The 17,027-nt window shown below is 39.4% G+C and overlaps 1 protein-coding gene across 1 annotated transcript in view; it reads right to left on the bottom strand.

Annotated features, from left to right (window-relative positions):
- The window catches only part of madd (MAP-kinase activating death domain), an 87,417-nt gene that overhangs the window by 67,352 nt on the left and 3,038 nt on the right, over positions 1–17,027 (bottom strand). Inside the window, 8 exon segments of the mRNA XM_034183668.1 lie at positions 179–299; positions 302–334; positions 450–685; positions 832–1,004; positions 6,794–6,874; positions 9,124–9,237; positions 9,327–9,458; positions 9,783–10,086. Coding sequence (XP_034039559.1) covers positions 179–299; positions 302–334; positions 450–685; positions 832–1,004; positions 6,794–6,874; positions 9,124–9,237; positions 9,327–9,458; positions 9,783–10,086 — 1,194 coding nt within the window.

Below are 17,027 nucleotides of genomic sequence, written 5' to 3'. Positions count from 1 at the left end.
CATTTTGGAGATGTCATTTCTAATTTTATTTTCTTCCGAGTACTCCAACAAAGTCAGAAGATGTGAAGTAAATAAATAAATTTATTTCAGCATATTATTATTAGTTTTTTCAACAAAGAAAGACTTCTTGAAGCAATTCCTGAGTTTGTTGAAAAATATCAAAAATGTTGTTTCTTACCTATCTGTGGGGTCAGATTCATTGCCTTCATCCTCTAAGGGTCCAGCCATAGCCTCAACCAGCTGAGAGCTTCCATCGTACACCCGGTAAACTACTGGCTGTAGCTGGTGGGCATACCATTGGGTTTATCCCCAATTAATGAGGGGTCAAACACATCTAAAAAAATAATAAGAAGAAGAATAATAATAGAACTGTGCAGCTTGAAGACAACCAGTGCAAATATTTATTTACTTTTACTTTCCTGCAAAGAGAACTTAGAGGCATTTCTTACTGTTATGTATCCTTTGAAAGGCCAGGTTGGTGGGATTTAGAGCCCATTCGCCATAAAACTCTACTGCCTGGGTGTGAGAAAGTTTATCTGCAAAGCCAGAGCGCCGCGGACGAGATGCAAGAAAAGACGTTGACTGAAAAGCCACCACAGGCCGGGGGAAGAGGCGCAAGGTGCGAGTGTGCATCTGGAATCCCTGAAGAACATTTGGGGAGTTGAAGAACCTCACCATGGCAACTCTGTGGGTGAATACGCTGCTTTAGTGTTTCTGAAAATTAGCTTTGTTACATGTATCATTATTCTGCATGCAGTGATCCACGTAGCAATTTGCACAAACACCAGGAAATATGAAAATTGTACAACAGAAGAAGAATTTGAGCCTCACCTGGTGGCTACATCCACAGAGTCAATGTCATTGCCATAAATGAGGGGATTGAACTCTGTAGATGATGGTGAAGCTTTCTCTCTCGCAGGATGAAGTTGGGGCACCTCCTGACCTTCCTGGAACTTCTCCAGGTTCAGAATGGGTTGGGTGTTCAAACTCATACTGGCCAACGCCTACAGCAGGTGACAGCAGCACAAAATTAAAACAAAGCAGGGATGCGTAGAGAGTGCCATGATGTTAATATTCCCACAGCTGGCATCAACATGTACGGTGACGCTTTACCAAACATTACCGAATTATTTGTTGTTTACAATCAATGGATAAGAGTGCAGGGTCAACTACAATTTTAAACCAGGCTCCCATTGCAGATATCTGGTCCCAATTTGCATCCCAATTCCAAAAAAAAAAAAAAAAAAAAAATAGGAAATTGGCCTATTTCATTAAATTAGCAGGCAAAAGTCATGTTGCCTATCATTATTGCTAACTACCATCCAGGTATAAACCAGTCCCATGGCTCTACGAGTCCCATGACTTGATGTGCCGCACAACACTACTCCATAGCCAATGCGGTACTCAACCTCCCTTTTCCAAAAAGCGGATGCAGCTACTGCCACAGTTTTTCCACAAAGCTAAAAGGTACCTGTTAACATCTCAAGTCTGTTGAAGAGTGCGGCATGCGTTTCTTGGAATTTATGCTGTAGAGGAGAATCAGGAGGTTTTTGTTCAGAAAATAGTAGGTCCCAATCAGAACATGGTATACCGGCATGTCCATTGTCACCAATTTTGCACCACATAGATACCATCCATGTCAATATCTCAGCCTTTGCCAGAGCAATGAACAGATCGTTCTTGGAGCTACACACTCACGGAAATGTACGCCTACGCCCGTTCTTGCACGTGCTTCTTTGCAGATCAAGTCCCACTCCAGTCAATTTTCACCCTGCTCCAATGAAATCACTCACTGCTTGCTCCAAAAGAGAAAACAATCTGCACTGTAGTTTCATTTTTTGGTTAACATGTAGCCAGCCTGAGCAGCCAAATTTACATTCAAGTAGGAATTATTTATTTCAAGGTACACTAACAACAACAACAAAAAAAAAATTAAAAAGCCATCTGGAATATATAGTAAAGGATGCATGGTGTGAGGGGTCTCGTACAGCTCCAGTATGCAACACTGGAGTGAATGGGAAGCGTGACAAGTTAATACTCCAAGATTTTTGAATATGCTGCTGCTCCATGTGCTGGCTGAAATCATTCCTCTCCACTCCATGCTCACTCATGTGCAGACTTTCGCTAAATATTACTCCAATCTGCACTAATTACACGTCCCAACGTAGCCATTTTATTAATACACGTTTAAACATTTGCCGATTGCTCACAATGATCTACAATTCTACACTGATCATAGATGACACATTTTCAGGCCCTGACTGGGTAGTGGGTTTTGTTTTTCTAATTATTTTTGTGAGCAAAAAAATGGACACAATCAGATGTCAAATATCAGCACTGGGAGGCCATCTTTACAAATGTGTAGAATTTCAGTTTCACAGTGGAGAAGTTAGAGGGATATTTCAGGGTCAATATGGCAGATCTGACCCAAGATAACTTCGCTGAAGGGGGACTTTAAAGACTGACAGCCAAAACAGCGTGCAACTGTTTGCGCACGGTCAGGGAGGACGTACCAAAATATCAAACTATTTTTCTCTTTCTCCTGCCACATCAAATCATACATCACGCTTCACAGCGTAGATTCAGGATCACTTCGGCACATGTTGATGCCAGCGGTGGTTGTTGTTTCGGAGAGGAGCAACACAAGGGAAGTTACTATGCATGGTTTGCTTGAAGGCAACTGCTGCAGAGTGGAGTGTCATTTTTAGCTTAGCATAATGGGACATTTAGTTGCTGGGTCAGGATGAATGTTACATTTGGCAAAGTGACTGAGGTCATCGTATCTTGTGTTTGCTATGAGAACACTTAACTGATGACAAGAAAGATGCACGCACATTCAGTTCATGCTCAAGCCAGAGCTAAGCAGAGTATCAAAAACTTTGTTACAAAGTCTGACACATTTTATATTCAGGTCTTGGGAGCAGAGAAGGAACACTGTAGTGACAAGCAAAATCATCTGAGGTCTATTATAACCGTGCAGGTGCATTACACATTCCACAGCAGGACAAATGAGTAACCTTATTTTCAGAAGAGAAGATCTGCTTTTGGGTGATCACGGTCAATCTAACCAGACACTAGGAGGGGGATAAGAGAAATGCAGGAGAATCACATGAAGGCTTTTGGGGATGATAACTTTTGTGATTGACACTTGAACACTGAGTGAGTGAAGGACCAAAACTTTGACCTCTTCCCTTTCTTTTCCTCATCTCCTTTCAGCAGTACTTTCTTATTTATGAGGGTTTTTGTTTTCCTGCCAGGATAACAAAAAATAGTGAAATAGCTTCAATGTCAAAATAAAGACATTTCTCATGAATCAGTTTGAGGAATGTGCTGAATAGAGGAGAGAGGAAAAAAAAATCTGTAATCATTTTCAAAAAGTAAAAGGCAGCAGACAGAGCAACAGAGAGTGAAGGTGGATGTGAGTGACAGATGTCTGAGATCTGATTGGTCCTGCGTTCACCTGTGGCTCTGCGGTGTTTTAAACATGTATTTTCCAGCTAACAACAGAGTTTATGAGTTAAACCTGTTCACACTAGACGTGGAATGAATGTGGAAACGTCTCGACTTTCACTTTGTCTCCTGTGTTAACAGCTGCAGCAGAGGTCATGACCCTGCTCGTGGAGGTCACCTGCCCACCAGGTTTTCCACATGTACCTGCTGAAACCTGCAGGTGACTGGCTGAGAACAACCTGTTCTACAACTGAACACACTGTTCTTAACCTCTTTGTGCTGAACACTAATGTAAATTTAATTATGATGACACTGACTCAAACCTTCCAGTATAGAATCTATTCCCAACTGTATGGCGACCTACGGTGATGAGTGGCCGTCTTTGATACCAGGTCTCTTCTGAGGATCCTCTGCTAGCGGTTAAATAGTTACGGCTACCACACAGGTGCCTCAGTGTTTGAGGACACCTCCCAAGAAGATGGAGAAGACAAGGACACGCCCACATTCATCTAGCTGCGGCAGACAGATGATTCATTTTGAGAGCTGAGTGATTTATATTAAAATGCTCAGGAAGGCGGTAGCAGCCTGATAACAGTCGGCACGAGCAGTTAACTGGCCAACACAAACTCACCACACTGAGCTGTCACTCAAACAGACACAACTTTGATTGTGTGCAATTTTATGTCTTGTTAAAATTTTAAATGATGGATGTTTTTTAAGATTTAAAGATGTGGGGCCCAAGTGGTTGCCACCTAGGACCCAAGGTGGTTCTGTGGTGTGGTGGACGTGACGATGCATGGTACCAGTGCACACGCTTATACTTGACTCCAAAATGCTGCCGGTATGAATACACACACGCCCATCTGTGAGCTGCAGCAGTTCAACAATTCAGCTGTCATGCACACCGAAGACATCAGCAAGAATCTCTGATGGAATACCATCCTTAGTTATTTCAAACTGTAGTAATCCTGCTTGGCTAATGTTAGTCATTGTGTCCCACAGCAGACTGTGCTCAAGGTTCTTGAAATGGAGCAATATCTCCACCTGGTGGACATTTAGCATTAATGCAGCTACAATAAAATTTCATCACTCAGGTACATGTTTAGAATTGTGGTTAATTTACACTTCCACAGGCTTAAGCCTGTAGCACGTTTTCTCTAAGTTGGTCTGTAAAATATGTTGCCCAGAAATTAATTGGCCAATTATATAGGGTTTTCCAACCAGGTAGTTAGGAGCAGCTAACATTTAATTTTAATCTACGGTATGTAAAACTCAATTCATAATGTCTGAATAAATACTATACAGTAACGTCTGCTAAACACAGATTCATCGGCAAGTTGATCCTGATTTCACAAATGGTCAATTGGAGTAAGTCAATACAAAAGGAAGAGAGAGAGAGACAGACAGGGGAGAGAGAATTTTTTTTTTTAAATGGTTATTAACATGAAAGACTATGAGAAACAGACAACTGCATACAAAATCCAGCCACTAAAAGACATTAAAGACAAATGAAATCCATCCATGGTGACCAACTGGGAGACACCAGTGGTTACAATGGAATGTCATGACATATACAAAAAGCAGATCTTTTCAGAAAAATAGAATGTGTATAAATGTAAAATACAGTCATAAAATTATAGTGCAACTCCACCTAATTCCAAATGTTACACAAAAGTGTATATGTATCACTACAATTTTAAATTATACCAATATAAAATGGTGTAAAAGCATCAGGTCAGACTCACTGTACATCCTGTAGTTCACGATCACTTAACCATCTTCAGTGACATTTTATCCATTCACAGACAATATTGTTTGCGCGTTTCCAATTATACAACTGCGAAACTGAGGCTTTGCACACACCTACACAACAGACTCTCAGTCACACATCCACTAATCACACACAGCTACGGAAACCGGCTCTGATTCAAGGCGTGTTCAACAAAATAAATAGATACAACATTCATAACAGTTTGAGCAGAATTTATGTACGATTTGTGCCACTAACAACATTATCCAACACTAACAGATTTATTTTGCGTTGTTGGAGCTCTCAGTCATTCTGAGACACATTTTGTGATCTCAGTAGAAGACATCACATCTGAATTTGTATTTTTCTTGTCTTAAAGAGCCGAAACACCTCAAACATTTTTTTATGGGGGGAGGGAGAGATATAACCTTAAGTAGCCTTTTCTAATTTCTATTAAATAACTGACTAAAGTACTGATTTTTCAAAAATATATATTAAATTGGATGTTCAATTAAATACTACAACTTTACTCATCCCATTTGGAGAAATTTGTTCAGAAGAGCTCATCAATACCAATGTTAAGGTCAAACAACATCCAACAGCCACACTAAGCAATAAGAAAGGAATTATGTAGACACCAGAAGAAAGCTAAGCAGTAAAAGCAGTTCACAAACTTACAAGAATTAAAAAAAGAGCATTAAAAAAAAAAAAACTACCACAACAAGATATTTAACAAGCAAATTGCACTGTAATATCAACATTTGCTACATTTGTTATGGCCAACTTACTATTTCATTAAAAACATAAAAAAACAATAATAATAAAAAAAACCTCCCTTTGGTTATAAAAAGTCGCTCACCATAGTGAGAAAGACTTAAAATAGATGATTGTTGGATGATTTAGGTCTATGTAAACCCATCAGATGAGGGGAAGCATCTACTTCTGAAATAAAGTCATTAGAATGAACAAATATTCTAACACTGGGCACTTGTCTGGGTATTAGTAGGGCATGACTTCATAAATTAAGATAGCCCAATTTGATGTAGGGGGACAATTCTTATCTTAACGATTTTGTTGAAGGTGATGTAGGCCACACAGTGAAGCGATAAAATAAAGTAAAGCTCGTGAAACTGTGTTCCACAGATAAAAGCAGCATGTCCATGAATCAGAACCAGATACTGGTGTTAAGTCAGCTTATCAGGTTAGGAGGCAAGTTAGTTACTATCATGTTACTAGCTTGACCCGCAGGAGCCAAGCATCAGATTTTACCTGCAAGAGCTATGGCATGCAAAACAGGCAGAAAGAAAGAAAAACACGTTTTTCTGTTAGTGCACGTCAACAAGCTCTCACACTGCGTACAATACATACAACTGTGGTGGTCTTCGCACCGCTGAAGAGAAGTTCAACATTAACACAGTAGGCATTAAGGTATAGGAAACCCCCCATTCCTCCAGCAGAATCTGGCTCCTGAAAAATCACGCCGTAGACAAGTAGGTAAGCAGAATTCTGACCCCACTACAAGGCAGAAACATACGATAATACACTGAAAACCCCTGTTCCACACAGTTAGCTTTCAAAAACCTCCAACAGTACCTGCTTCAGGTGTTTCTTAAGTTCGCCTGCCTCAGGCTCAGGAAGAGGTGGCAGAATCTCCGCGTTGGTGGGAGCGATAACCTGCCAAAAACCAAAACAAAAACTCCCTTAAAAAGCTGATCAGACAAAAGATTCAAATCCATATATTCTCCTGCCACGAACAATAACATTACTAGTCCATGGGCCAAGCGGGCTTTCAATGCAACTTAAGGGGACTAAACGACACAAACAACCCAGCAGCAGTGAACCGCGACCTACAAAAAAAACTATGATAATCATCTTGGGGTGGAAGCTACAGCCAGGCAGGAGGTCAGCGAAGAACGCAAAAAACCCTAACCTTAAAAAATAAATAAATAAATAAATAAATAAAAATCACAGAAGTGCAGAGATTTTAATGCATCAAGGAGAAAAACAGTGGGGGAAAAACAAAACAATCTCTGCCAGAAAATTATTATCATCATCATTATTATTTTGTTATTCTCTTAAACCACTCAAAGGCCTGGAAACATAATCTATCGAAACAAAAAACTTTGCACTCATTGAAGTTTTTTGTAGTTTAACTCGAGGTTTACACTACACATTAGTTCAGTCCAAATATTTTGAATAATAGCATTTCAAATGAGACTTGTCATGGGACAGCATTAAATTTCCTAATGCGAGTGAACGTGTGCATGCAAAAAGCGCTCCATTTCCTGGCTAGGCTGCTGCTTGCTCTCAGAGCTCCATCCAGTACCGGAGGCCACACTCAGACTTTTGAGATGCATGCATTACTTCGACGTAAAGTGCTGCAGGAAAGTTCTCCCACATTTCAGACTGTATGAAGATAAAAACGCTGACATTTCTGCATCATCAATTTACATCAGTCAGATCAACCTGCCATGACAATTTCTGTGTCCTGTTCTAATGCTGCTTTTGACACCTAGTGTGGTTAGACTCAATTACATGTTTTTCAAATTTGGGGAATTAACCATTGAAAGTACAATCAGACCTTGTCGATTTAACAGGGACAGCGTAAACAGAGAGAATAAGTGAATGGAGTACCACAAGGATCGGTACTTGGACCCAAACTGTTTATTTTGTATATCAATGATTTTGTGAATGTATCCAATGTGCTTGGCAGCATTTTATTTGCTGATGATACAACGCTGTTTTACTCTGGATCAGATATACAGGAAGTAGCACAAGTGATAAATACAGAGTTGGAAAAAGTTAAACATTGGTTTGATATAAACAGATTGTCACTAAATATTAATAAGACAAATTTCATATTGTTTAATGATAGAGCGAAAGAAAATAATGTGTCATTACAAATAGATGGAATGGATATACAAAGGGTAAAAGAAATGAAATTTTTAGGAGTCATGATTGATGAAGATCTTACATGGAAGTCACACATAAATTACATAAAAGGAAAAATAGCGAAAGCCATTGCTGTTTTGCATAAAGTAAAATATTCATTAAATAGTTATGGTTTATTAACATTGTACAATTCATTGATTGTCCCATATTTAACTTACTGTGTAGAAATCTGGGGATCAACATATACAACCTATATACAACCTTTATTTATTTTGCAGAAAAGAGCTTTAAAAGTGATTAGTAACAGTGGTTTAGAGATTCATCTATCCATTGTTTATTAAGTATAGGGTACTTAAATTTCATGATTTAGTTGATTTGAAAATATTACAAACGATGTACCAAGTTAATAAAAATACTTTACCAACAAACATTCAAAATATGTTTGAAAAAAGAGTAAGTAGTTATAAATTGAAAGGAATAGAAGTCTTTAAAAAAACCAAGATTTAGAACCAAAGTAAAGGAAAGGAGTATTGCAGTAAATGGTGTCAAATTATGGAACAATCTTAATAAAGAAATTAAAGAATTAAGGTCGCTTAAATTATTTAAAAAACATATTAAATTAGATGTATTAAGTAAGTATGAAACTATGAAGTAAGTCAGTGGGCTGCAAGAAAGTCAAAAAAAAAAAAAAGTAAACTGTTAATAATGTTTGGAGTGTCTTAAGTTTAAATGTAACCTGTCAGTGATGTAATCTATTAATTAATGGTCATAATTATGAAATGGGTCAGTGGTATGTGACAAGTTAAAGAAATGCAATCTGTTAAATAATGTTGACTATGATGCTGTATATTGAAAGATTGTATTGTTAAAAGGGGCAGAAATCATAAGACTTGTTCTTCTTTCTGCTCCTTTTCATTCTGGTATTGTGGTGCTTTTGTTTTTTGCTTTTCTGTTTTTCTTTTAAATGAATGAAATAAATATTAAAGAAAAGAAGCTTGGTGACTGTGCGTGCACTGTGATGATGGACTAACCTTGCTACTGTCCAGATCCACAAGCCACACATCATCCGGCATTTTGAAATCAGATTTGTAAAGGAAGAAGCTCGCTGGTACACCTATCAGGTAGGGTGTGGGGGCAAGGAGCAGCTGTGGAGAGAACAGACCACTGACTGCACCGCAACACCAAACTGCAGAGAAGAACACATGCATTTGATTAAATGAAATTAAAACACTACCTGTTCAGCAGAGGTCATGCATGTTGGCAATAAGGGGATGACGGGGAACATGTAGTCCAGGGGGTAGATCATGGCCACAAATGCCATGACACTCATAGAAAGAGCATTGTAATCACGAGACTGAAGAATGACCTGAGAAATTTAAAAGACAGGTGTTAGAATACAAACAAAGCTAAAAATGATTGACTGGGGTTTTCAGTTTAAAGTTGGTGAGTGCTCAGTGTAGCTGGCCTACAACACTTAGGAGACGTCAGACATACCCAGAGGAAACAACCGACCAACCACAGCACATCTGCTGAGCTGGCAAAGCACCAAATATAATTCCACCTTCTCCTCTCCTTGAAACTAACAGTTCTGTCACCTCCCAAAATCCCCACGGTGACTCCAACAGAAGTCAAGTGGACTCTTGTTAATGTTTTATCCAGAACCAGACATCACTGCTGTAGATGTCCTTACCTTATGCTCCAACAAGACACAGCTGAGGACCTGGAGACAGGCATCCACACCCAGTAACTCCAAAGGCAGGTGCAGGGGGAAGTCCACCATGGAGAAGCGGGAGTTGTCGGGCAGGGCAAAGGTAAGCGAATGCTTGAGCTCAGGAGGCAACACTTCCACGTCCACACGTCTCTGACCTGCCAGTGGTACTGGAGACCGCAGCAACCGGTACACCCAAGACTCAATCTCCCGCAGGTCGGCCAACAGCTGGCTGCCTTTCTCCTCCACTGACAGTGCTCCGGTGAAAACCCGCCACATGGTGTCTCTGGCAAAGTCAGAACACACAGTGTGTTCAAAAGCCATCAGTCTTCAGATTCTTTGAGCACAATATAATTTGGTCTTTATAATTTTCAGAGGCCATTTAGTAACTGGAGGAACTACATTTAAGGATTAGTGTCAATACAAATAATTACTTTGACTGCAAGTCAAGGGATGGATACGATACATAAACATTTCACATCAATGGCATAACAAAAGATTTTAATTCAAGAAAACAAATCAAATTTATGCTCCAGTCTTCCATGTGCGACAGACTGGCGTCCTGTCCTGGGTGTACCCTGCCTTGCACTCTATGACTGCTGGGACAGGCTCCAGCCCCCCGCAACCCTTAATTGGACTAAGAGGTTGAAGATGTGTGTGTCTTCCATGTGCCTTCCAGCAAGCTGTGGGCAAAATTTCTCTTTTTTTTTTCATCATTAAAAGATGACTTGGAAATGCTCATGTATCCATCCCCCAACTTATCTAAAGAAAACTGGCAATGTACTGAGTATAAAAATGGCTGTAATTCTGAAATGGTGAATGTGATATTTTGGGGAATCCCTTGAATTAAAGGTGAAGGTTGAAGCTATAAGCACATCTTGATTGTTTCATTTCAAATCCAACGTGTTGTTGTACAGACATAGCGCTACAAAAACAACCTGCCCAAATACTTATGGACCTGACTGCACATTGATGGCAATAAATGGTAATATGACAGTTTTGAAAAAGAGATTAAACTAAATCGTTTACTCGTTTTAATGCTGTAAAGGTCAGTTAGCCAGGCCTCTGCAAACATAAAGACAATTTGCCAGAATAGTGATTAAATGAGATTGAAGAACCAGAGAGGCACTTAAGAAATGGATAAAATATTGATGAAAAGACCCACAGTGTCATTAAAGCCTCTGTAGTGTACAAGCTTAGTCAGTGTGGTGAGGAACGAGATAAATAGTAAGTCCTCTGGAAGCCTCCCACCAACTGCAGCTGCTACCCCAAAGGCAGCCAGAGACCTCAATCTGTCAGCGCTACCACAGCACAAAGCTGTTACATCCATTATGCAATGCTTCTCTGGCCTCGGTCAGCGCCACACCACATTCTCCTGCTGTCACCTCAGACAGCATGTGATAACGCCGCACAGTGCTGAATTAATTCTTGCAGACCAATGTGTGACGGGTGGGAGATTAAGTGCATTATATGTGATTTGGGAAAGGGGGGGTGTACCGGCAGTGAATTTGAAGCTGTCAGTAAGTGACTGTTGTTTAAACATGTGCACCTTGTTTGAAAACCAATATTCGCACTCAATCGAAGCCAGTGTGAAGCAACAGACTAATTAGCACTTTGTCACTCCCACGCTGCTGTTTATTTTGTCACTCATACCAGCAGAATTAACCTAAAGTGCACAGCAAACACTTTGTGCCGAACGTGTCGTGCAGTGAATTACAGTAACTTTTCCTCTGCATCTCACAAAAAGTGGGACACTTCGGGTTTTATTAGATGGAGATATAGCATGTGAAATTCTCTGCTTGGATCAGACAACCTGCTGCAAATGCTGCACTGATTCAGCGCTGCCCATTAATAATGTTGTGCACATTTTTTCTTTGTTGTGGAAGGTTTTTTTTTTGGGGGGGGGGGGGGGTGTCTTGCCTCAGTCTTCAGAGAATGCCCTCATTTTACAACAGCTACGATGTCAAATAATGTGCAGTGATGCAGCACACAGCCAAAACACCTCACACTGACATTCCTGCACACGGAGCAGGTGGGACAACATGGAGCAGGTGGGACAAAACTAGGTTTTCAAGCCTTAAAGAAACACTGATTTTTCAAGTGCAAACCAGTGCAATCCTGTCCTGGATTTCAGCACCGTATTAATAATGCTGTTTGTTTTTTAACTGACTATGTACATAGAAGCATTACTCAAAAAAAGTGATCTGAAAACTCCCATGTGAGGACACCGTGTAACATTTGCATAACTATGAAACAGTAGACCTTTAAAACAACTCTTGGTATTTATTTTTTTTTTTTAAATGCTGCTATCAGCATTGTGTGTTTTTCATCAATAATGAACATGTGGCCTATTTATATTGTCAGCAGAAATACAGTAGTGTTCAGAATAATAGTAGTGCTATGTGACTAAAAACATCAATCCAGGTTTTGAGTATATTTCTTATTGTTACATGGGAAACAAGGTACCAGTAGATTCAGTAGATTCTCACAAATCCAACAAGACTAAGCATTCATGATATGCACACTAGGGTTATGACAAATCTCAAATTTATTAGCCTGGGGTTATAAATGATGAACATTTACCTAAAACTCACAAAAATGTCTTTGGTTTTGCCCGACCTAGAAAAAAAACCTCCCGCACCTAAGACAGTTTCATATTTCACATTAAAACACCTCTCGGCTCAAACACTTTTTATTATGTCAGTTTTACATACAATACACATGAGGAATACATGAAAATGAGTACATATAGCATTTGTAGTGTTTTTAATAGTGTTTCAGATTTGTGTATTAGTGTTAATAAATTTGCTGTTAAGATATTTGACTGTTCTGCAAGTACAACAAACCATCAACTTTACAGCTCCCTCAGCTACTATGCTGGAGCAAGGCACATCAAGCACTGATGGTTCCTTTTTCCAGTGAGTAGAGAAGCATTTCACAGCTTTGGGAAACTTAAGTTTGGATATTGCTGACAGCAGGTCTTCATAATCCGTCTCTGAATAGTGTTGGTTAGAAAACCAGGCCCATGACCATGTAGTTGCAATGAAATCGCAAGTTACCCTCAACTGCTCTCGCCAATTTGGAAGAAGGAATAATGCAATAAGTGTAAAAAAATTCCTCGTGAGTTCCACCTGGCACTGTGAAGTGATGGCAGCTTGTGCCATTTGATGCAAGGCCATTTCTCCTCTGTTTTGTAAAACTTGTATGCTTCACAAAGCTCAAAAATGAATTTAAAATCATGTCTCCAGCCAAGGTTCTCATACTCTGGTATCACTTCTGTGCCCATGTATGCATTTTGCAAATCATCATACTGTTCCAAAATCTCATCAATAAACTCGTAGTTAATGTTAGGTGACCGTATAGGAAAAAAGAAGTCCAACACATGTCGCAGAACAAGATCAAGAATGTGGTATTGAGCCGATGTATTGAGGTTCATCGAATCCCTTGTCTTGAAATGTTTTCTGAAGCCTGGCTACAACACCATTTTTGCGACCACTATTGACTGCTGTTGTGTCAGAGATGATCATCTGAATACTGTTCCATACATTGTACTCATCAAGCAGCAACTTGGTACTCCTTATTGTCAATTTTCTTACCATCAAACTGGAAAATTTCTCTTCAGAGAAACGTTCCATGAGGTGGTTCTTAACTTGTTCTGCCTCTCCGATTGTCCGACGCCAGACTCCAGACTGTGATGGTGTTGGGACACTAACTCTATCTTAAGCCAGACTTTGAAGCACCTGTGACACTTTTCTGGTTGACAAAGAGTGTTTAGACACCAGTTTGGCAGCAGACTTTGTTGAGTGGCGTGTTCAATTTTATCTGTTTTACCTTTTTTTAATTTCTTTTAATTATTATTTAATATATTTTAGCAATATTCATTTGTATATATTTTCTTGTCATTTCCTCATACTTGTTAATTCTTTTCTTGTTACGTTATTTTTTACATAGTATTGTGTAAACTCATGTATTTTTTAAAAGTGATGTGGCGCTAGGTGCGGGAGGTTTTTTCAAGATCCAATAAAATAAACTTCAAAAATGTGATCTATGGGTAAAAGTTCATCAAATGCAACATCAGGAAAATGAAAGTTTTGAAAAAAAGTTTTGTAGTCATAACCCTAATGCACACTCTTAAAGCTATGAAATTGGGCTATTAGTAAAAAAGTAGAAAAGGGGGTGTTCACAATAATAGTAGTGTGGCATTCAGTCAGTGAGTTTGTCAATTTTGTGGAACAAACAGGTGTGAATCAGGTGACCCCTATTTAAGGTTGAAGCCAGCACCTGTTGAACATGCTTTTCTCTTTGAAAGCCTGAGGAAAATGGGAAGTTCAAGACACTGTTCAGAAGAACAGCATAGTTTGATTAAAAAGTTGATTGGAGAGGGGAAAACTTATACGCAGGTGCAAAAAAATATAGGCTGTTCATCTACAATGATCTCCAATGCTTTAAAATGGACAACAACAAAAAAAGAGACGCATGGAAGAAAACAACCATCAAAATGGATAGAAGAATAACTAGAATGGCAAAGGGTCACCCATTGATCAGCTCCAGGATGATCAAAGACAGTCTGGGGTTACCTGTAAGTGCTGTGACAGAAGACGCCTGTGTGAAGCTAATTTATTTGCAAGAATCCCCCGCAAAGTCCCTCTGTTAAATAAAAGACGTGCAGAAGAGGTTACAATTTGCCAAAGAACACATCAACTGGCCTAAAGAGAAATGAAGGAATATCTTGTGGACTGATGAGAGTAAAACTGTTCTTTTTGGGTCCAAGGGCCGCAGACAGTTTGTGAGACGACCCCCAAATCTGAATTCAAGCCACAGTTCACAGTGAAGACAGTGAAGCATGGTGGTGCAAGCATCATGATATGGGCATGTTTCTCCTACTATGGTGTTGGGCCTATATATCGCATACCAGGTATCATGGATCAGTTTGGATATGTCAAAATACTGGAATAGGTCATGTTGCCTTATGCTGAAGAGGACATGCCCTTGAAATGGGTGTTTCAACAAGACAATGACCCCAAGCACACTAGTAAATGAGCAAAATCTTGCTTCCAAACCAACAAAATTAATGCCTCGCAGATGTGAAGAAATCATGAAAAACTGTGGTTATACAACTAAATACTAGTTTAATGATTCATAGGATTGCTAAAAAAGCAGTTTGAACATAATAGTTTTGAGTTTGTAGCGCCAACAGCAGATGCTACTATTATTGTGAACACCCCCTTTTCTATTTTTTTTTTTACTAATAGCCCAATTTCATAGCCTTAAGAGTGTGCATATCATGAATGCTTGGTCTTGTTGGATTTGTGAGAATCTACTGGTACCTTGTTTCCCATGTAACAATAAGCAATATACTCAAAACCTGGATTCATCTTTTTAGTCACATAGCACTACTATTATTCTGAACACTACTGTACAATCCCAGCTGATGGAGACTTGCATGACAATGTTGGATTCATCTACTAGTGGGTTCTTTGGCGGTAACATCTTGAAGTGGTGTTATTTCCATTGAAACACTTAAATGCACCTGCACATCTGTTTATGGCCAATTGCTTTTAACAACACAAAACCCTGTAAAACCACAAACAGCTGCACAATGAAGACAAAGTCAAAAATGTAGTTGTGGATCATTAGCCAATTGTGGGCTAAAAGTGATGTATGCTAATAAACACAAAACTGTCATGAAAACCTACATGATTTTGTTTCTCTATGAGAACAAGAATGTCTTTAAATTTCACTACACTGCACTTATTTATTAGGGTTTTATTATATACAACTTATGTGTATTATTAGCACTTTGTGCTGCCACCCAGTGGGCACAAATTCACCATCTCTCTGATGTACCTCTATGAAAGTTAACCAGGAAACAACTGCAAGAAATTCAATCTAGGAAAGGACTACAGGCACGTAACAAAAACAAGAAAGAGTGATTAGCATTTGCAGAACAGACAAAGGGCCGCTATGAGGATCTTGGGGAGTTTGATCGTGAGGAGCCTGAACTGAAATGGGCAAGCTGACACTCGACATCTGCATGCGAGTATCCAGTTTTGTTTAGTTTGTTTATATGAGATGCATATTCTGCAACTTCACAGAAGAAAACTGTTGCGGAAGCATGAAGCAAGTAAGTCCCTTCGGCTATTCCCTTGTTTTTGGGGTCGTCACAGCAGATTGGAGATGGCTCTGCATGTTGATTTGGCATAAGTTTTACGCTGTATGCCCTTCCTGAAGAAACTCCACATTACATGGAGAAACGGGCAGGGGTGGAGTTTGAACGGGGAACCTTCCGCACTGAAACAGAGCACACTAACCACTTGGCCGCCACCCGGCAGGAACCATTAACACCAGCGAATCACCTTAAACACACACCAGATGAACAAACTGCAGAGTGACGCCATCACATATAGTGGGGAATGTCAACCTATTCTCCTCCAATGCACTGGAGCGAAATGTAAATTTTTACCTACTAGGCAGCAGCCACGTAACTCGGGCAGCCTCTACTGGAAAGTAAAGCGGTGAAAAATGCAAGTAAAGTTTAAAGTAAATCAATAAAATGGATTGTCCACCTTTTTCCTTTAAAAATACCAGACTGATGTGAACAGAAAGCAATTTACTGCTTCCTCCCTATTAAATAAAACAAAATTAAAAACAAAAAGTAACATCCCCACTCTGCAAACTGTTTGATTCAGCTTTTTCTGTCCACGGTGAGCCCCACCATCCCTAGGCTAGGAAAAATAATATCCAGACATTTGTGCCACTCAAAGCATGAAGGCATAAACAGAAAACACTTAGCAGTTCATGGAGTGAATGCCTTCTTTTGGATTTATTTCTTTATTTTAATAGGGCGGAACAAAAATCTCTTGCTGTAAACAATAAATGTTGCTTGAGTATTGTGAACGATGAGTAGTACAACCCCTGGCAAAAATTATGGAATCACCGGCCTCGGAGGATGTTCATTCAGTTGTTTAATTTTGTAGAAAAAAAAGCAGATTACAGACATGACACAAAACTAAAGTCATTTCAAATGGCAACTTTCTGGCTTTAAGAAACACTATAAGAAATCAGGAAAAAAAAAATTGTGGCAGTCAGTAACTGTTACTTTTTTAGACCAAGAAGAGGGGAAAAAAATATGGAATCACTCAAGTCTGAGGAAAAAATTATGGAATCATGAAAAACAAAAGAAAGCTCCAACACATCACTAGTATTTTGTTGCAGTCTCTGAGGTAT

This window comes from Thalassophryne amazonica, chromosome 2 (assembly GCF_902500255.1).
Source record: "Thalassophryne amazonica chromosome 2, fThaAma1.1, whole genome shotgun sequence".
NCBI lineage: Eukaryota > Metazoa > Chordata > Actinopteri > Batrachoidiformes > Batrachoididae > Thalassophryne > Thalassophryne amazonica.
Note: the sequence above shows the minus strand (reverse complement) of the source record. Positions and strands in the feature narration are given on the sequence as shown.